Source organism: Salmo trutta, chromosome 12, assembly GCF_901001165.1.
Source record: "Salmo trutta chromosome 12, fSalTru1.1, whole genome shotgun sequence".
Lineage (NCBI taxonomy): Eukaryota > Metazoa > Chordata > Actinopteri > Salmoniformes > Salmonidae > Salmo > Salmo trutta.
The window spans coordinates 19,962,435-19,984,224 of NC_042968.1; the positions used below are offsets into that span (position 1 = coordinate 19,962,435).

The 21,790-nt window shown below is 42.8% G+C and overlaps 1 protein-coding gene across 1 annotated transcript in view; it reads left to right on the forward strand.

The window, feature by feature from the left end:
- Positions 1-17,478, forward strand: part of LOC115203108 (protogenin A) — a 40,443-nt gene extending 22,965 nt beyond the window's left edge. Inside the window, exons 9-19 of the mRNA XM_029767489.1 lie at positions 1,493-1,798; positions 3,931-4,119; positions 11,117-11,212; positions 11,339-11,525; positions 13,286-13,413; positions 14,024-14,194; positions 15,378-15,554; positions 15,852-15,972; positions 16,103-16,244; positions 16,375-16,488; positions 16,625-17,478. Coding sequence (XP_029623349.1) covers positions 1,493-1,798; positions 3,931-4,119; positions 11,117-11,212; positions 11,339-11,525; positions 13,286-13,413; positions 14,024-14,194; positions 15,378-15,554; positions 15,852-15,972; positions 16,103-16,244; positions 16,375-16,488; positions 16,625-17,041 — 2,048 coding nt within the window. The 3' untranslated portion in view covers positions 17,042-17,478. The remainder of the gene's footprint in view (positions 1-1,492; positions 1,799-3,930; positions 4,120-11,116; positions 11,213-11,338; positions 11,526-13,285; positions 13,414-14,023; positions 14,195-15,377; positions 15,555-15,851; positions 15,973-16,102; positions 16,245-16,374; positions 16,489-16,624) is intronic.
- The last annotated feature ends 4,312 nt before the right edge of the window (positions 17,479-21,790 follow it).

Here is a 21,790-nt window from a genome sequence, read left to right on the forward strand (position 1 = left end):
CTCTACGCAGACGACACCATTCTGTATACTTCTGGCCCCTCTTTGGACACTGTGTTAACTAACCTCCAGACGAGCTTCAATGCCATACAACTCTCCTTCCGTGGCCTCCAACTGCTCTTAAACGCAAGTAAAACTAAATGCATGCTATTCAATCGATCACTGCCCACACCTGCTCGCCCGTCCAGCATCACTACTCTGGACAGCTCTGACTTAGAATACGTGGACAACTACAAATACCTGGGTGTCTGGTTAGACTGTAAACTCTCCTTCCAGACTCACATTAAGCATCTCCAATCCAAAATGAAATCTAGAATCGGCTTCCTATATCGCAACAAAGCATCCTTCACTCATGCTGCCAAACATACCCTCGTAAAACTGACCATCCTACCGATCCTCGACTTCGGTGATGTCATCTATAAAATAGCCTCCAACACTCTACTCAACAAACTGGATGCAGTCTATCACAGTGCCATCCGTTTTGTCACCAAAGCTCCATACACTACCCACCATTGCGACCTGTACGCTCTCGTTGGTTGGCCCTCGCTTCATACTCGTCGCCAAACCCACTGGCTACAGGCCCCGCCTTATCTCAGCTCACTGGTCACCATAGCAGCACCCACTCGTAGCACGCGCTCCAGCAGGTATATCTCACTGGCCACCCCAAAAGCCAATTCCTCCTTTGGTCGTCTTTCCTTCCAGTTCTCTGCTGCCAATGACTGGAACGAACTGCAAAAATCTCTGAAGCTGGAGACTCATATCTCCCTCATTACCTTTAAGCACCAGCTGTCAGAGCAGCTCACAGATCACTGCACCTGTACATAGCCCATCTGTAAACAGCCCATCTATCTACCTACCTCATCCCCATACTGTATTTATTTATTTATCTATCTTGCTCCTTTGCACCCCAGTATCTCTACTTGCACATTCATCTTCTGCACATCTACCAATCCAGTGTTTAATTGCTATATTATAATTACTTCGCCACCATGGCCTATTTATTGCCTTAACTTACCTTATTTGCACTCACTGTATATAGACTTTTGGTTTTCTTTTGTTCTACTGTATTATTGACTGTATGTTTTGTTTATTCCATGTGTAACTCTGTGTTGTTGTATGTGTCGAATTGCTATGCTTTATCTTGGCCAAGTCGCAGTTGCAAATGAGAACTTGTTCTCAACTAGCCTACCTGGTTAAATAAAGGTAAAATAAAAAAACATCTATTTATTGTGTACACTTGCGGACTTGCTGAATTGATTTTCCAGTATGACTGAGTGTGACGCACAGTGAGCTGATTTTGTGTCTCTGGGTTTGTTCATTATAGTCTCAGTAGCTAGCTGTTACTTTAGCAATCACAACTCTTCCTTTGGTCCCCACCAAAACACAATACAAAACAACCATAAATATAGACAGAAACCAGAGACAGTAACACAGTAATGAACAAGTTGGTGACAGTATAATCCTCTACATGACCACTCTGTCTCCCTCTCCACAGTGCCCCTGCGTGCCCCAGAGCTCAGCCTCACCAGCCGCAGCCCCACAGACATCCAGGTGTCCTGGCAGCCCCTTGCAGCCAAGCTAAGCCGCGGCCGGGTGTCGGCCTACCGCTTGTCCTATCGTACCAGCGCCGACCAGGCCGTCACCCAGCTGGAGCTTCCTGGGGAGAAGACCCAGTATCTCCTGGAGGGCCAGCAGCCCGACACCATCTACCTCCTCCGAATCGCTGCAGCCACTAGCGTGGGCTGGGGGGAACAGTCAGCCTGGACCTCCCACCGCACCCCTAAGGCGTCCAACGCCAAAGGTACTGACACATGCTCCTCAGTAGTAGCGATGAGTTATTGGCTGCTCCCTGATGGTCCAATACTAGGTTTCTGCGTGCACATATGATGTTTGTACAGATATGATTACAACTATACGACTTCTAATCAATCAAAGTCAAAAGACATAAGTAAGCCATAACATATTTGATGAACTGGAATTTCAACCTTAGATTTGTGAAGCTACCAGCCTGCCACATCACATAAATAAACATGTAAAGCCTTACTTCCTGCATTGACTTATCATGCACAGTAAAACCATCATGCCTTGCAGGCGCACAGTGAGCGCACACTTCCCTCTAACATACTCAATATAGGAGCAAAGAGGCTGGATTATCTCTATACCTTTCTTCTTCCCAGTCCTATGCTGAGTGTGTGAGAGAGAGCCATGCGAAGAGCGTCCTCTCTAATAATCTTGTTAAGGCATTGCGTTTGTTACTCCATGACCTTTGGCCCTCTCTGTCAGTAACATCGGAATGGCTTCAGTCATGGGTCATAAAAGAGAGGGACCCAGGCCTCTGGGTGGGAGGAAGAATAGTTCTGTTAAGAGCTCCATCTGAGCCTTAGGGGTGGGGGAGGGGATTGCTGCCCTCTCTCTCTCTGTCCCTTTGGAAACAAACAGGATCTTTTCTACAATTCTGCCAGGATCATGTCGGCTGAATAGGCATTCTGTCAGTAGAACTGAGGACCAGGCTCATCTCTGCTAGTGTGTGTTTGTGCCTGGCTGTGTATCTGTGTGCCAGGCTGAGGCGTGGTATGGATGTGCCTCTGGTTGGGGGCTGCAGGCTGGGAGCCGGTTATTTCCATCAGATAAAGCCAGTGAGCAGCTGGGTGGAGAGCATTCCTGTTTTCAAGGAACAAGACAAGCTACAGAGTCAACTTGCTCCCAGCCTGCCACCCTGCATCTCTTACAATACCATACTTTTTGGTGACTTTGCCCCTATTTGTCCAGCAAATTATTTCTGGGAAATCGAAATTAGCATGTTTCTGCCATGTTGGTTTACTCTTAATAATTTGGGTGTCCCAAACAAATGTGTTCCTGAACAAGTCTTTAATTTGTTAAGGACTAGCTAACCTTTCTTTTATAAATAGTTGTGGACTGTCAATAGTAGCAAGGCTCTGAATGGTATCTGAATATGAAGCAGACCTTTATGAACACATTGGTGTGGCCTGGCCATTGGGCTTAAGGTAAAGAAGGCCTGATCGGGTAGCGGGGGTTGGGTGTGGGTGGGTGTGGGTGGGTGGGTGGGTTTCATATTCTCCCTTGACTTGGTACTATTTCAGATGAGCTGGTTAAAATAAAGCCACCTGAATAAAAATGAATAGTCATGCAGGTTGAGCTCTGTATATAAGTAGTACACATGACCTTTAAAAAGAGAGATTCTGTTTGAACCTTACATCCTCAGAACTGTACTCAATAAATCAAATTGTATTGGTCACAATCGCATATTTAGCAGATGTTATTGCAGGTGTAGCGAAATGCTTGTGATAAGAAATAACACAAACAAAAACAATACTGCAAAGTTGCTTCGGAGCTAGAAGCAGAGCTGCCAAGTCTTCATGTCTCCCCACAGTGACTAACCACAGATCTCTCTTTGTGTCTCCTCACAGTGACTCTAACCACAGATCTCTCTTTGTGTCTCCTCACAGTGACTCTAACCACAGATCTCTCTCTCTTCGTGTCTCCTCACAGTGACTCTAACCACAGATCTCTCTCTCTTCGTGTCTCCTCACAGTGACTCTAACCACAGGTCTATCTCTCTTTGTGTCTCCCCACAGTGACTAACCACAGATCTCTCTTTGTGTCTCCTCACAGTGACTCTAACCACAGATCTCTCTCTCTTCGTGTCTCCTCACAGTGACTCTAACCACAGATCTCTCTCTCTTCGTGTCTCCTCACAGTGACTCTAACCACAGGTCTATCTCTCTTTGTGTCTCCTCACAGTGACTCTTAACCACAGATCTCTCTCTTCGTGTCTGCCCACAGTGACTCTAACCACAGATCTCTCTCTCTTCGTGTCTGCCCACAGTGACTCTAACCACAGATCTCTCTCTCTTCGTGTCTGCCCACAGTGACTCTAACCACAGATCTCTCTCTCTTCCTATCTCCTCACAGTGCCTCTGGCCCCTGAGCTACAGTTGGAGCCTCTGAACTGCACCACCATCATAGTGCGCTGGCAGCTGGCACCAGGAAACTCTGTCAGCGTCCAGGGCTATAGGCTGTTCTACCACGAGGAGAGCCAGGCTGAGAGTTCCCCCATCCAGCTGCGTGTCCAGGACAACAGGCACACCATTGGAGGCCTGGGTGAGTAGACTCCACATAGTACACCCGACCTATGATCTCATTGTTGCTGATGACATTTGTCTTGATTTTGGATTTCAATTGCAAGATTAAGAATATGTTCTAGTCAATGCATGGTTACACAATGAAAGTCCTCCTTAAATTGGATTCGGATCAAAGATGCTCTTAAAAAACATTTTCCATGTCCTCACCAGGCATGTTTAAGGTATTTTTAGGATCAGAAAAGCCCATTAGTTTGTCCTTCCCAAAGTCTTTTCATGTGAGTTGTGGGGGCTCATGTCCAGAGGTCCAGATAGAAGCCAACCCCCCATGACCTTACGGCCCTGGCCTGGTTTCCATTGTATGCCCCCCCAACTGCTTTAGAAATAGCTGCTAGCTGGGACTGAGGAAGGGGTGTTGGGCATATGCTGGTTCTCTGGCCTCTGGGTCAAATTCATTTTGTCACGTTGGAGAGTGTGGAAGGAAAGGGAGTCCCACACCACTGCAGTGGACAACTGACCATCTGTGGCCAGAGGAGGTCGGCCAGGTGGCCAGCAGCTGAATTTTGAATCAGGAAGCTCTGGTACTAGACCAGGATTAGAAAGCATAGAGGGGGGTAAATACAGTATGTGTCCCCTTTTACCTTTTTGTTTTCTTGCTACAGTATGTGTTTTGTTTTGTCATGGAGGGGTCTTACTGTGATGGGGCGATAATTATGACTGCTGAAACTTCCTCCATTTTGCCACCATCTGTTGTTTAGAATAACACAAGGCTATATTGTTGAGTAGGTTTTAAAGTGCTGTACTTTATGAAATATATGTTGTTTTGAATGGATAATTATTTTTCAATAGAGTATTTTTATAAAGCTTGAGGTAAAACCTATTGGAGAGATAAGAGAAAGAACATATGAAGTCTGGCTTTTTGTGTACATTCTCCTTTTCCTCATGAACCACATTTTCCTCCTGGAATAATGAACATAGTGGACAAACAAGTTGTAGTAATGTGATATAGATAGATATCACCAAAACACTTACTATGCCTTGGTTTTTCATTAGTTTCTCATTGAAACAGTTTAATGACCTCAATTGTGCTTGTTTGATAGAATAGCTGGCAGAGGTGTATTCCAGGGCTGTCTTTAGAGGAGAGGGAAGCTGTTATTGTGGAGCAGATTTATGGTGTGTTTTATGACTGCTGTGAGCAGAGCATTTGGAGGAGAATTCACATCAAAGGCTTTCATTGTGTTAGGCTTTAAGGGCCACAAAAGAGACTTAAATGACCAAGAGTCAACCGAATTCAGCCCCTCACCACTGGTAACTGAGCTTATCCATGGAATGTGATTGGTAGTATGACATGTTGAAGAGAAGTATGCATCTCATTTATCTTCCCAAAGGTTTCCCCCCTCAGGGGAGAGACATCCTGTTGGAGAGGAGACACAGCAGTTTAATTTGTCACGTATTACTGTCAGTGTCAGATAGGTTTTAGGTACGATTTCAGTGCCTGTCCATGGCACCACATTTTTACAACGTTGAGTTCAGTAAGTGGTGCGTTAAACAGAGAGACAGCTTAAGATAAAAATACTAATTTGACTCAATTTTCCCTTCGGATATGCTTTGGTCAGTTTAGTGTGACATAGATAATAAACCAATAGGAGAAGTGTAACATTAGGTCATTTTTTCTTTTCGTGGAGGTGACCCACATCTCTAAACAGGGTAGTTTAATTAAAACTGGGTGTTCTCATCAATTTGGGTCTGCTGTAATGTCCATGTTTGCCCATAATTGAGTAGTCCCTGTCTCGATTTGACCTTCCACGAACAGAACAGCAGTGGAAAAGGGCATTTCCTTATTGAGTTTGTTCACTGTTGTTTGAGTGACAAACCATGACTTATGTTCCTTAATAAACTATCCTGATGAGCAGAGGTGTCTGCTCTGCAACCAAGAAAACAACCAGTCACATAACAAGCATAAACGGTGGTACACATATTGGGCCCGATAGGACATTGTTTTCTTGCTGACTTTTAATCAGTCTACTTACTATTGAATTGGTGTTTTATCCATTAGAAAACACTCTGGATACTTCTCATAATAATATTATTTACCCTCCATGGCATGTCTGAAGTAGAGAGCAAAATGGAGCTTCAATTAAAATGTTAATTGGATTTTATCCAGGATAAAGGATTAAGCTGTAATGTCTCTGATAGTAATGCAATTAATAGAGGCTTTAACTTTAACTCTTTACTTCACCCAAGGACACTTGTGACAGTGACACAGGTTTGAAAACCACAACCACACACAGCCTAGAGAATGTGTTCGATCAGTCAGGGATTATGAACAACACCAATCTCACTGAGTGACTTGATAAGTATTTCAGATCCCTGGGATCTAAATTAATTCACTTAGCTTTGATGTGGTAAAGACAACAAGCCAACCGTTACTGTATTATTGAGTCAATGTTGCTCTAACGTGCACAAATAACATACCTCTCTAACAGAAGAAAAGACATGAACATGGTAGACTTCTGAATCTGTAGTAGATACAGACCAGCTCTGCTCTGGCCATTACTAAATGATCTCTTAAGACCATTCCACATGACTGAAAGGGCTCTCTAAGTTAGGAATGTGAGAGGTTGTAGCTCAGTGTATAAATGACATGGTGTTGAAATACTGAGATCCTCCCATTCATGTTTATTCTTCCTGTGGCATAGTCACGGTTGAAATACCTCCCATACCTGTTGGCACCAGGACTGGGTGTACGGTAGTAGATTTATCTCATAGCTTGGGGCCATCTTGCCCATCGTGGAGGGGTCTTTTCTCTGGGAAAACATTAGTTATTGCATGCCTGGTGTCAGATAAAAGATAGATGGGTATTAGTGAGCCCACTACATCAATAAACTGTGTGTGTGTGTGTGTGTGTGTGTGTGTGTGTGTGTGTGTGTGTGTGTGTGTGTGTGTGTGTCAGAGGGAGATATACGCTCCCCCTATGATATATGCTGCTTTGTGGATCAGTGTGGGAGTTGACATTTATGGCCCTGACTCAGACCCTTCTTGCTGTGGCCTGGGGGGCCATTCTCAGGGCAGAACAAAGCCTTAGGGGCCTGCAGGATCTGCAAAACGGTTGTAAAAAATCAGGTGACCACAAACAGCTCAAGAATTTCCCCTCAAATACAAACTGGCATCATAATTTATGGGGAGAGCAAAGCCTTGCAAGATTAGCCCAACAGGCATGACGGGAAAATGAACCAGCTTCACTTTGGTGTATCTTTAAGCAATGGCAGGGTTAGGCAGATTGTGTATTATTCTGAGGAAATTAGTTATGAACTTTTCTCTAGCAAAGTGAGTAAGGCACAACAAGTTTGAGTGATTTTGTTTTTGTGATATCTAAGAAGAAACATTTGGCCTTGAATCTACACACAGGGGGATTATTATGTGGCAACTGAAGCATATCTTATCTTTGTGAGGGATTTGGTGTTGTTGAATGAACCAGGGCTAACACATTTCCTTTTGACCAGGGTTGGCGGTTAGTGCAAGCATGGGTGACTCCATACAGAGGGGGAGGTTTGTGTGGACACTTCTTATCTTCAACCATGGAGATCCCTGATAACCTTACCCAAACCATGTGTATTACTCACAGATTTTAAAATTAACACTTCAATACATTTCCTTTTGGAAGTTCAATCACTTTTGCAAGTTCTGAATTTATTCTAGGTCAGAAAACAAAGTATAACCTTAGGTCACGCTTAGGTTACAAAGAGCAGTTAAGCTGAACAATTGAGCTTACCATATCTAATCATGCTTTCATTATATCGGCTATGAAATTGCCCATTGAAGAGTTCTGCTCTCTCGCTTTACCATTTCCTCCTATTGGCACTATTTATCATCACCTATTAAGTGACTTATTATTTTTGTCTCTTGGTGTTTTTCCCCCTTTTCTGCTCAGTTCCCCTGCTTACCCCCCCCCCCCCCAAGAGCAGCGTCCATAACCCCTCCTTTGGCAGGATTTAGCTTGCCCAGATTCCATGTCAAAGGTCATGGCCCAGATGTCAAAGCCTGCCCCCTCTCACAGCGCCTCTCCTGCGTAATTACTGCAAGCCCATTGTAATGTGTGGCTGGGCAGGGGTGGGACTGTGAGACCCTGACTGCTCCTCTTCATAGATGGACACTGGGACTGTCCAAAGCCGGCCAGCCTGACTGTGGACATGGAACAGGAGGGACAGGAGGGAGCTATGCTAGTGTACACTAATTCATTGTCTTTTACTAGAGAAAGTAAAGATATAGGAACCTCACAAATATGTGCAGTTATTTTCCTATCATTGTTTTCAACAAACAAGAACTCATTAGCACAACTAAATGTTTTCTGGAGCAAATGACTACAGTAGCCTAGTCATTGACCCATCTATAATGTAGAAATATAAAGAGAGAAGCTTCATATTTTTATGCAATCATATTATCAGTAATATTTCCTTTGATCCAATTCTAAGTTGTTGTATCTAATCTTTAGAGGATACCACATAGTTTTTAAGACACTTTTAAGTAGTTTTTCTCCCCTCCTGCAAGTCACTTCTTTATCTTTCCCCATTAAGGCTTAGGGAACAGAGAAAGGGCAAGGATTCTGAGGGAGAAAAAAAGAGGCTCAACTTGTATTCCACACCAATGACCTCAGATTCCTTCTGAGTTTTATCTATGCCTGACCTGCTGGCTCCATTGAAACTCCTCAGGGCTAGGGGTCTTAGTGGCTCAAACCACACCCCTCGGACTCTCCTCCTGCCCATCCCCCTGCCTCCCATGGCCCTGACTCCACCCCCTGGACCCTCTCATAGCCTGAAGGCCCTCAGATCGATCCTAGAAAAAACACAGTTGTTTTAGCTCTTAGAGCATAGTAAACATGATGAGATGGTTGTTCAACAAAGTGGTTGGACTTTTCACAATGACTGTAATTGCTTTTTGAACTGTTCAACTCTTTTGAAGATATAGAGCCTGCTCATCATTACAACATATATTTTCACACACATGCAGTGAATATGATCCTCTAGCAGTTTGTCATATGATCAACATGGGTTAACCTTGGGTTTAGATATTCTAATTTAAGGTTTCCCAAACTCAGTCCTGGGCCCCCTCTTGGGTGCACGTTTTGTTTTTTGCCCTACCGCTACACAGCTGATTCAAATAATCAAAGATGGATGATTAGTTGGAATCAGCTGTGTAGTGCTAGAGCTAAAAAAACTAAACCGGGGGACAGGACCAAGTTTGGGAAACCCTGATCTAACTGACTACCTCTTATTTGTCTCTGAGACATGATCACAGAAACTGTTAGTAACGTAGAACTCATACATGACTGTTTCTGTGACTGGAACTGAGGATAGGCATGACTTCAGTTTGTATCCACACTCCTGTGCTCCTCTCAACGTTTATGTCCTGGAGCACAACCTAGTGGTCATGTTCTACACTGCATTACTGTTCCATGGCAAAAGGGAAGGGGGACACCTAGTCAGTTGTACAACTGAATGCATTCAACTGAAATGTGTCTAACGCATTTAACCCAACCCCTCAGAATCAGAGAGATGCGGAGGGCTGCCTTAAATCGACATTCACGTCTTCGGAGCCCGGGGAACAGTGTGTTAACTGCCTTGCTCAGGGACAGAACCATAGATTTTTACCTTGTCAGCTCTGGTGCTCACTATTCCACTGATACTAGTGATGTTATTAGTACCTGTACTCTGTACATCCTCTCATGAAGTACTGCAATCTAGCTGTATAATTCTGTAAAGCATAGATGACGTTCTATACAGCCTACTACACTTACCCCCCTCTTCGGTTGGATAATGTCATCCCACAGTCTCTTACGTAGGCCTATGATGTGTTGTAAGATCTCATGTCAGGCCGTGCAGCACTTCAGTTTCCTCTAAACTAGACTGTATTCCAGTGCTGTTTCGACAACTGACGACTGAAATGCAAATCAATATGTCCCAGTGTTTTCAAAATAAACGTATTGAATTAACACTCACAGATTGAAGATCATTTGCTCAGATTCCTCTGCCTACTGTGTGTGTAATGATGGGTGACATACTTTGAAATATTGAAGAGCCTTGGAATTCCTAGGAGGCTGTAAGCCATTAGTTTGATAGATCCTCAGCTATTTCAACAAGGTCCTCATGGTTGCAGCAGGAGCTTCCTGTAATTGCCTGTGTAATGATATTTTAATACACTGCAGCCGGTTCACCCAATACAGCTATACTCTAGCTCAGCCAATTTTTCTGGAATGAGTTATACTATTGTTACACACAAAACAGGGTAATAACACATTAATAAGATGAATTATTACCTTTTAGTACCTTATCTGAATATGTCATGCACAGTAACCTGGTTATTCCAGGATGACAAGAGATCAAAGTCTGGGAGACAAATGAACCAATCAAAGCAGATATGAAGTGAAACATTTAGATAGTGTTTGGCCTGAATTTTTTATCAGTGGCCTGTTGGGTACAGAGAGGACATTTAACTTAGCAGCGTTTGTTCTACCTGGGGTCTGTAAGGCCACTGACTCTGGCCATGTGATTGACCGCTCTGTCTTTCCTAGAGGGGGCATTGTCCTGTGGTTTAACCCCCTCATCCTGGAACTGAATAGGACTGACCACTGGCCAGCAGCCCTGGGTGGGGGAAGGGTTCCCCTATTCTCCCTGAAAAGGCAGAGTGATGGATAGAGGAGCTCCTCTATTGTGTGCCTCAGTGCCCTGAGCAGGGCAGGAACTGACCTAGGGACTGGGCTCCCAGCACTCAGCATCTGTCGCAGAACTCCACAGCCAAACCTCACTGACCTCTCAGCCATGCTCTTTCTGATCCAGCACCCTCACAGCCCACTGGTTGGATAAATCACACAGCCTCCGGTTCAGTGTAATGCCCCCCAGTGGACAGACACGCTCACTTCCACTGTAGGTCACATTGGTCAAGTTGAGGTGAATGTCTATGATATGATGTATACTGTACCCATAGGTCCACAGTGAAAGATATGTAAATGTTGTTATTTTTAGACCCAAGGAAGAAGTACCATGTGAAGCTCCTGGCGTTCAGTTTCATAGGAGATGGCTACCAGGCAGACCAGACTATCAGCACCCCTGGATGTGTCTGTAAGTTCTTCACATAATGCAAGCAACCATTGTCTATAATGATGGATGATAGTTATGATAATGATAGTTATCAATCCTTTGACGCATAAGTACCTCTAGCATGATTTTTTTTCCCATGTGTATCAGCGGTCCGTGATCGTATGGTGCCCCCTCCTCCACCCCCTCACCACGTGTATGCCAAGGCCAACAGCTCGTCTGCCGTGTTCCTCCACTGGGGGCGTCCGGCCTTCACCTCCAGCCAGATCGTCAACTACACCATCCGCTGTAACCCTGTGGGCCTTCAGAACGCCTCCCTGGTACTCTACCTGCAGACGTGAGTATATAATACCTTCCTCTTCATACTCCGTAGCACATAGTCATTTAACTGGATAGAGGGCGCTTAGTATGGTCATAGAACTCAGGGTAGCACTTAGTACGGATTTAAGAATTTATTGGAGTATTGGATCTGATTAATAAGTATTGGATCTGATTAATAATCTCCATATACAGTATACAGTTGAAGTTGGAAGTTTACATACACTTAGGTTGGAGTCATTAAAACTCGTTTTTCAACCACTCCACAAATTTGTTGTTAACAAACTATAGTTTTGGCAAGTTGGTTAGGATATCTACTTTGTGCATGACACAAGTAATTTTTCCAACAATTGTTTGCAGACAGATTATTTCACTTATAATTCACTGAATCACAATTCCAGTGGGCCAGAAGTTTACATACACTAAGTTGACTGTGCCTTTAATCAGCCTGGAAAATTCCAGAAAATGATGTCATGGCTTTAGAAGCTTCTGATAGGCTAATTGACATCATTTGAGTCAATTGGAGGTGTCCCTGTGGATGTATTTAAGGCCTACCTTCAAACTCAGTGCCTCTTTGCTTGACATCATGAGAAAATCAAAAGAAATCAGCCAAGACCTCAGAAAATATATTGTAGACCTCCACAAGTCTGGTTCATCCTTTGGAACAATTTCCAAATGCCTGAAGGTACCACATTCATCTGTTCAAACAATAGTATGCAAGTACAAGCACCATGGGACCACACAGCCGTCATACCTCTCAGGAAGGAGACGCGTTCTGTCTCCTAGAGATGAACGTACTTTGGTGCGAAAAGTGCAAATCAATCCCAGAACAACAACAAAGGACCTTGTGAAGATGCTGGAGGAAACCAGTACAAAAGTATCAATATCCACAGTAAAACGAGTCCTATATCAACATAACCTGAAATGCTGCTCAGCAAGGAAGAAGCCATGGCTCCAAAGCCGCCATAAAAAAGCCAGACTACAGTTTGCAACTGCACATGGGGACAAAGATCGTACTTTTTGGAGAAATGTCCTCTGGTCTGATGAAACAAAACAGCATCATGTTGTGGGGGTGCTTTGCTGCAGGAGGAACTGGTGCACTTTACAAAATAGATGGCATCATGAGGTAGGAAAATTCTATGGATATATTGAAGCAACATCTCAAGACATCACTCAGGAAGTTAAAGCTTGGTCACAAATGGGTCTATTAAATGGACAATGACCCCAAGCATACTTCCAAAGTTGTGGCAAAATGGCTTAAGGACAACAAAGTCAAGGTATTGGAGTGGCCATCACAAAGCCTTGACCTTAATCTCATAGAAAATTTGTGTGCAGAACTGTAAAAGCGTGTGGGAGCAAGGAGGCCTACAAACCTGACTCAGTTACACCAGCTCTGTCAGGAGGAATGGGCCAACATTCACCCAACTTATTGTGGGAAGCTTGTAGAAGGCTACCCGAAACGTTTGACCCAGGTTAAACAATTTAAAGGCAATGCTACCAAATACTAATTGAGTGTATGTAAACTTCTGACCCACTGGGAATGTGATGAAAGAAATAAAAGCTGAAATAAATCATTCTCTCTACTATTATTCTGACATTTCACATTCTTAAAATAAAGTGGTGATCCTAACTGACCTAAGACAGGGAATTTTTACTAGGATTTAATGTCAGGCATTGTGAAAAACTGAGTTTAAATGTATTTGGCTTAGGTGTATGTAAACTTCCGACTTCAACTGTATGTTCTAAATCCATTTTTATCACTGTGGTTCTCCTCTACAGTGCTGAGAAGAACATTCTGGTCCCGGACTTAGAGCCCAACACCAGGTATGAGTTTGCTGTCCGCCTGCACCTTGACCAACTGTCCAGCCCCTGGAGCCCTGTGGTCTACCAGAGCACTCTGCCTGAAGGTGAGCACCAACATGGCTTCATACAGCAGCACATGCTGTATAGATTAATAGAATATACTCTCAACCTTTTTGGGCTCCGATGGTATTTCCTAGCCTACAGAAATAGAATATTTACTGGAATTATTGTGCCTGTCTTAAGACTGCTTATCTCCTCAGGACTCTCACAGTCACGTATCCATAAGGCTCTGCGTTCTGCAAACAAATCACAACTAGAGCGCAACCACTTGACAGATCCTTGCCAATGAGCTCTCATTTTCCCTCTAATGGTGTTTTGCTCTTGAAAGGATGAGAAAGACACAGGAGCAAATTCATTGAACTGCACAGTATGCTCACTCTCACTGCATTATTACACATCTACACATCTCTAGGGAAAGGGATCATAAGCCAGGGCCATAGCTTGTGAGATGTAGTTATCCTTTTGAGTGACATCAAAGAACCTACTCTGATTGAAATGTCGCTATGGTCTAGGCCCTGGTTCAGACTTACATTTTCAGTATTCCTCAAAACTCATTACCAGTTACGAAGAGCAAATATAATTGTTTATGACGGTTGTACATAATCGTCAGCGATTTAGCCTCAGGGGTAAAACTGGCATTTTTTTCTTCCTCAGCACCTACTCTGCCACCGTCAGGTGTGAAAGTGACTCTGATTGAGGACGACACAGCGCTGGTGTCATGGAAACTTCCAGATGAGCCCAACTTGGCGGTGACACGTTATACCATCCTCTACGCTTCCAGGAAGGCCTGGGTAGCTGGAGAGTGGAAGGTGCTGCAGAGAGAAGGTGAGCCAAAGAGAGAATGTGAGAAAGAGAGAGAGGAGCTGCAGGCTAAACTGGGCTGCAGAGACAAAGAGCCCTGCCCCAGCTCCACACCATACAGGCCATTTGAAATCAACTAATTTCATCCTCCAGTCCATTTCTGTATTTGTTACTAGTCCTTGTGATCTCTGGTTGTTCTTATATAACCCCCTCCTGTTGTCTTACCAATCAAAGGATGGAGGCAGGTAGCCTAGTGGTTAGAGCGTTGGACTTGTAACCGAAAGGTTGCAAGATTGAATCCCCGAGCTGACAAGATAAAAATCTGTCCTTCTGCCCCTGAACAAGGCAGTTAACCCACTTTTCCTAGGCTGTCATTGAAAATAAGAATTTGTTCTTAACTGACTTGCCTAGTTAAATAAAGGTAAAATACATTTTTAAAATATATATATATACTTTGAGCTTTGATTTAGCACTGGGGTTGGGGGTATGATCTGTCTTTGTGGCTTTAGATCCAATATTCTCATTCTCCTCAAGATTATAATCATTCAACCAGAAACACACTAGTCAAGAGTACTGTAGTTACTATGGACTACTACCAAATAGTTCATGTGGCCTGACGTGTGGCAGTAAGTAATACTGGCCGGCTGCGAGTGTCCAGCTCCTGGGTAAAAACACAGATTCTGGGTAGCATAGGCGTAATTGAGAGCAGATGACTCCAGGAAATGTGAGGCATCTGATCTTTCCTTCTAAGCCACAGGTGAGGGGGTCAAAAGTGAGGCTGTTCACAAAGCCATCCTGCCTTGCCCCAGCCCCCCACCACTGTAAATCAACCCCATCACCCCAACCGTTACTGCTGGGACCTCAGTGGAGCTGGGTGGTATTGGGGGGGGGGGGGGGGGGGTAGAAGAGCCCTCTGATCCCTGACCCTCCGTCCTTTGCCTGACAATCTGGTCACAAATATCCCCCCATATGCCCCAGGTTATGTGTTTTTTTCCACTGAGTTGTAAACCCCTGTTCTTCTTGGGGGTTTGACATATTTCCTCCAGTTCATTTATTTAGAAATGAATTTGAACAGCTATATTTATTACCACGTGGTGAATGACAACACCGCAGCGTGTTAAAACAATATTCCCATTTCCATGTCCTTTTATTGCTGAGGCTCAAATTGGTTGACATAGGTCACTAATCACATATTTCTCGGTGATAGGGAGCATCACCATGGCTCTACTGGAGAACCTACAGCCGGGGAACATCTACCTGGTCAAGGTGTCTGCGTCCAACGATATGGGAGACGGGCCGTTTTCACACACTGTGGAAGTGGCCGTGCAGAACGATGGCTCCACCTCCGGTCACAACCCCAGGCGCTCCCATGGCTCAGCTACAGGTTAGTGACTAATGTTGTGCATACTTGGTCTTTCCTTCATTGACTTTCATGACAGGATTCCTGTTGTCGTCGTCACTTGACCTACTAGATGTAATATAAATTCAATAGCTTGGCCTGCAGCCTTGGTCTCCTGCTAAATTATTTACATTGTAATACATCTCTGTGAATGCCAGGGGAGGTGATTGCCAGTTGTATTGATTTTGATACACAGTGTGGAGATGTAGTACCCAAACAGAGCCTAGATAGGAGTGTATGTCTCCAGTGGCTGTCTCATCACTTGTGACAACTGTCTTGCAGTGTTCTCTGGTGGCTTCTACCACCTGGACCAGAAGTCGATGACAGGGATCATCGTGGGGGTTTGCATTGCACTGATCTGCATCATCTGTGCCTTCATCCTTGTCTGCAGAGGCAAAAACAAGTAATCATTTTAACAGATTCAGTGTGATTTTGTTGTAACTTGATATGAGATTACTTTTCTGACTGCCCAGTTGGTTTGGATAGAACCTCTTCTGTTATTTCTATATTAATATTGTATGATTGTTTGACAGGAAATCGTCAGCTACTAAAGCCATCAGGCAGGGGGCTGGTCAGGTCCCCTCTGCTTCGGTCCACCTGGGCTCTGAGGGCCAGGCTGAGAATGCTGATGTCATGGTGCCAATGGTGAGAGCAGACCACTTCATTGATGCCAAGGTAAGGGGATATGGCTCTGTTACGCCCTTCCTTTCCTCTAACATTTCCTCTTGCATTATGTCTCCAAGGCACATGGAAAATAACCAATGTAGACAGATTCAGAGCATTGCAAATTTCATTTAATTTCCAGGGTGGAACAAATCTGATCATCAATAGCCTCGGACCAGTTTATACAATCACTGAGAAGAAAAATAAGTGGTTTTCCTTCAGAAATCAGAAAAAACTGAATGCTAAGAAAAGCCAGGTAAGAAAGATAACAAACAAAAGTGTTCAAGTAACATAACATTACTTAAATAGAACATAATAGGAGGTGAGACCAGCAGCTATTCCTCCTTGTATCCATATGAGTTCCCTTCTTTCATCCTTTCTTACTTACTCAGATCCAGAGGAAGAGCCATGGAATCTGCTCGTACCAGCCAGGAGTAACAGTGCTGTGCTACGAGGATGAGTCTCTGTCGTCACCCAACCAGCCCACCTCCCTGCAGGTCCTGTTTGGCCCACCTGGTGACACAGAGGGCTCCTCCAACAGCGAAGGCAGCCACGAGACAGGCGACTCGGGCCGTTACTCTCACGATGACATAGAGATGACCAACCTGTCATCTGGTCCCAGCAGCCGCCCTGCGTCTCTGAAAGAGGAGGAGAGTGGGGGGTCAGGCTGCAGTCCTGCCCAGGAGAGTGAGGGTGAGCTGGGAGAGCAGTCTCACCTCGACCTGGAGATTGGAGATTCCATGGAGAAACCGTGCAACCATCACCACGATCAGGCCCCAGACAATTCCCAGCCTGCACTTTCTCTCTAGCAGTCTGTGTGACCTCCCATCAATCCCTCAACCCTAAACTCACTCCACTGTTCTAAAAGACAATGAGCAGTTATCCAAAAATCCAGGTCTTTGGAAGAACTGGGCTCTGGTTTGGGTTCTGGTGATTTCTATCAAAGAATCTTCTTCTAGTGAATGTGTACTCATTTTATTTTGATTCAATGTTTGTGTGTATGTGTTTGAAAGAAAAATCTCACCCACCATGAATGTTTCAAGAGATCGTCAAAAATGTGACTTACATTTCTGACATTATATAAGAGTTTATCACTGGAGCAAAGTGTAGAGTGAGCCCTTCTTTTGCTGATTATCTACCTCAGTTTACCTCTTGGTAAACTCCAACTATATATTTAATAATAACGACTTATACCTGAGTTATGGAAGGGGTCTCTTCCTTTATGGAACAACTGATACTTCCTGATGGCAATTCGTTTTTGCTAGGTCAGATTAGTATTAATTTTCCTCCTTGTTTGTAATGAAGTATAGGATTGTAAGGGTACTGCAGATCTCACTTAAAGCTTTGTCATTTTATTTTTATCACAGGTTAATTGGACTATTTCTCAGGTTACTTGGCTATGGTAGATTAAGGGCCAGTACAATTTACTACATAAGTTGCTGAAATTCAATAAGCCAGTATGACACCTTTCAGGTTATCCATAGTAATAATGGTTAAGAATTTTTTGTTGTTGTCAATGTGCAGTTGCCCTTGCAATTCCTGTTTTATACTACCTCTTTTTAAGCATTATTTTGTTGTGTTATTATTCTCCTGAACTCAGGGAACTAGGTTTAGTACATTTGAAAAGCCATGTGTAATGTTCCATGGTTGACTGACAGGGTATCTTCTTAGTGCTGAGCTGCTCATTGTAGAGGGTAGTTGCCATAGATCTGTATTGAATGTATCTCTAGAACATTGTCAGTTACGGTTCAGAGCCTTGTGATGCCCTACTCACAGGTGGAAAAACCTGTGAATTCAGTTGGAATTATGTGTCTGTGGTATGGCAGGCTATCTTTTTGGTTATTTTGGGAAAGAACATACCAAAAATGCTTGTGTCGACGCATTTCAATACAGCAGACCTTAAAAGCTTTATAAATGGCCTTAATGGGGAAAGAGACCCTCAGATGTCGGAGACAAACAGAAAGGCTCCTATACCAAAGTCCGATCCATCTGAGGTCCAACTCTTTTACACATGGGGATGGGAGAAGTTTGAAGAATGATTGTTGAAAACCAAAAGCGTTAAATCAGTGCGATGGAAGTGAATGGAATGAACACCAACAAAACATTTTATCTCTAAAGATATCTATATTTTTGTTGACATTTATGTACTACTGAGTACAGATTCAAGTTACTTTTTTGTTCTTTAAGTAGTTGATACTTTACCATAGAGTAGAACAATAAGTTTAGCACTTGTCAGATTAGTTTGATTTGTTGATCACAGCCAATGTGCAGCGGTGACTGATGCTATCATACAAAGTAATTGTTTGCTCCCTCTGTTTGTTTATGATCTCTCAGCGGGTCCCTGGGAAAATTACAATGAGGTTTTTCTCATGTATTAGACCAAAAATTGAACGCAGATCAGCTGAGATGCTGCTTCCAAGACAAAGCCTTGCACATGTGTGCCCCCGTTCTGTGACCAACTGAATTGAGATGTGGGTTCTCTCAGAAAGTGCCCCCAGGATTTTGGGCCCTTGATAATGGTTAAAATGACAATAATAATCAATGTCATGCACACTAACCAAATCATCCTATTATTGGTTTTCTTTAGAGCTTTACTGTTGCAACTAGATGTGTACATTGTAGGGGGAAATTATATGCAGAGCTAAATACAGTATATTATATTGATTCTCATCCTACATTGCAACAGTATTTTCAATCAACGGATTTCTAACTAATAGGATGACAGTTTGCATGAAGTGTGACACAATCAGTTTTACTTTCTTTTGAATGGCAAACAATGTATACCAAAGAATTCAGTTCACTGTTGCGCATTGGCAAAAGATCCATCTAGACGCATATCTTTGCATGATATTTTCTCCTTTTATATGGTTCCAAAAGCTTTATCCCCATTTAGGTTTTGATTACTACTTAATAAATGGGTGTCTATTAGACCACAAACCAAGATGAAAGTTGTACACCATTAGTGCTTTTAAATGTGCATTGGTATTTGTCATTGAAGCAAAAAAATACAGATTTTTCTACATTCTTTTTAACTTTTTCTCACTGGAGGAGAAATATATATTATTGTTATTTCTATGGGGTTTCGTATACCCCAGTTTTGAGAAAGTACCAACTGAATTTAGTTTTTTCCTAGATGCCTAAAATGTATTAATCTTTGATACGAATGTGAATACCCCTTTAAACTGTTGTAGATGAGCATTAGTCTGAAAAGCTGTGTTAAAATGTCAAGTTCATATTGTATATGGAATATTTGAGTTGTTTTTGCTTTTTATTTACATGTGTAATCCTCTGCATTGTTATAATGCCCGGTGACTGCAATCCAACTCTGATAACAACTAAAAACTGGAATAGACAAGTTATTATTGAGCAGTAACAGTATTGTTTTTGTCTTTTCAATTGTGATAAAGAGTAACCATAGGGTTCTCATTCTTATATATGTTTTCAGAATCAGAATGTTCGAGAGGGTTCTGCATTCTCGTATTGGTTGTGAATGTCCAATAAGTGATATACCGTCGTCTACCTCAGGTTCCTCTTCCAGCTTTTGATAGAGATGTGATGGATGCTATAGTCAGAGGGGGTCAGTGTTATGCAAGAGATGGAAGAACGAGTGATGCCGATCCAGTCCTGTGTCTCTTAAATTTCAAGAGTTGTGTTCTCTTTTTTTTTTACATGTGAATATAAAGGGATAAAGTGGAGGACTTGGTGTGAATCATAATTCTCTGGTGCGCTGAGTCCCCTTTTCTTCTGCAGTCATGTTTTTCTGTAAAGGCTGTGCTGCTGGCTTTAGCTGCAGTGGTGGAGGGCTGTGGGTCATTTACAGTTAAACTCAGGGGAACCCACAGCTGTTCCACAGTTGTAGTGAGAGTAGCTTTGGGACACAACATTGGGAGTCTGTTTAACCAATACACACTCTCTCGTTGTTGTGTTTCAAAGTTATAGTAAGAGCAGGCACAGGCCTTGAAATCGAATGTACCTTTTGTCATTATTCTGTGTTAATGTTTTGTTTTCCTTTTTTCTGTTTGCTCTTTGATCACAACACCAACAGCTTTTCTTCAAGATATTCAGGCAAGCCTTGGTCCTTACTACAACTTTCTTCAGGGCGAAAATGTTATAGCCTACTTGTCCAATTAAAGTTACAAATAATTTAAACAATAAATTATTCTCAGAATGACTGATTCTGAGTTTAAATAAAAATAAACAAATGTGAACTTTCTTGCACGTATTGGTATGTCTGTCCTCATTGTTACTCTAATACAGTCACTAATAGTTTTATAATACTCTAATATTTGTTTGTATTAGTAGTTTTTATAACAACATTCTTTAACTCACAGATTCGCCATAGTTGATCACACGATGCATATTGCCATTAATTTTTGTTGGCTATTAATCCTTGAAGGTGAACTTAGTGGTCTCCATTGTATCAGTGTGTGGGGCATGGAAGGGACACATCAGGCTTACCTGGAGGGTCCATGTAATTGTCGTTAATGTAGCCAATACAGTAAGTTAAAATACGCCTTTTTATTGATATGGGTATAGCTCATCAACATCCTTTCCTGCAGACGGATGCTATTCTCTTTAATTGTGAACACGGCTTTTGCTACGACAATTGGCCTACATCTCTAAATGTATACAGGTTTAGGATCTTAATTTGATCACCCTGTTGTTGCAGGAAATTTCTACTTTAAAATGTCAGACACAATAATTCACATTTCCTGTGGCTGCAGGATTATTTAAATGATCACAGTCGCCTTTTAAACCTTGAATAGACTAGATGTTTGCATTTCCTGCAACAACAAGGTGATCAAATGAAGATCCCAGACCTGTATACATTTAGAGAAGTAAGCCAATTGTTACAGCAATAGTCGTGTTCACAACTAAAGAGAATAGCATCCGTCTGCCTTTCAGTTAGCAGGAACGGATGTTTGTGAAGAATAACCATACCAATAAAAAGGTTTATTTTAATTTACTGTATTGGCTGATGTAACTACACAAAGTTCATGATGATCAGGTGAGATGCCATACTGTGCTTTTCTCCTGCGGCAACATTCAGAACTCATACACACATATCAGCACTGACTATAGCTTAATTTGATATTGTTGTAGGTTTATGCAATAGTTAAGTTAGCTATGCAAAGTGCCAGATAGGTAACCATTTTCAGTAACTGCTGTTAATTTTTACTCAGTCAATAAAAACCATCAGTCGACCAAAGATGTAGCTAAAATCTGACCTTTCTGCAGCAGGTAGCTCTGCCCAGGCAGCTTTATCTTGTAGCAGGTTTAGGGGCTAACTTACTTCCGCAGGGTAGCCTAGTGGTTAGAGCGTTGGACTAGTAACCGAAAGGTTGCAAGATTGAATCCCTGAACTGACAAGGTAAAAATCTGTTGTTCTGCCTCTGAACAAGGCAGTTAACCCACTGTTCCTAGGCCGTCATTGAAAATAAGAATTTATTCTTAACTGACTTGCCAGGTTAAATAAAGGTAAAAAAAAATAAAAACTAGCTAGTATGACTATAGCATAGCCAGTAACCAGGTAGGGCCAACAAGATAGTGAGTGCCGA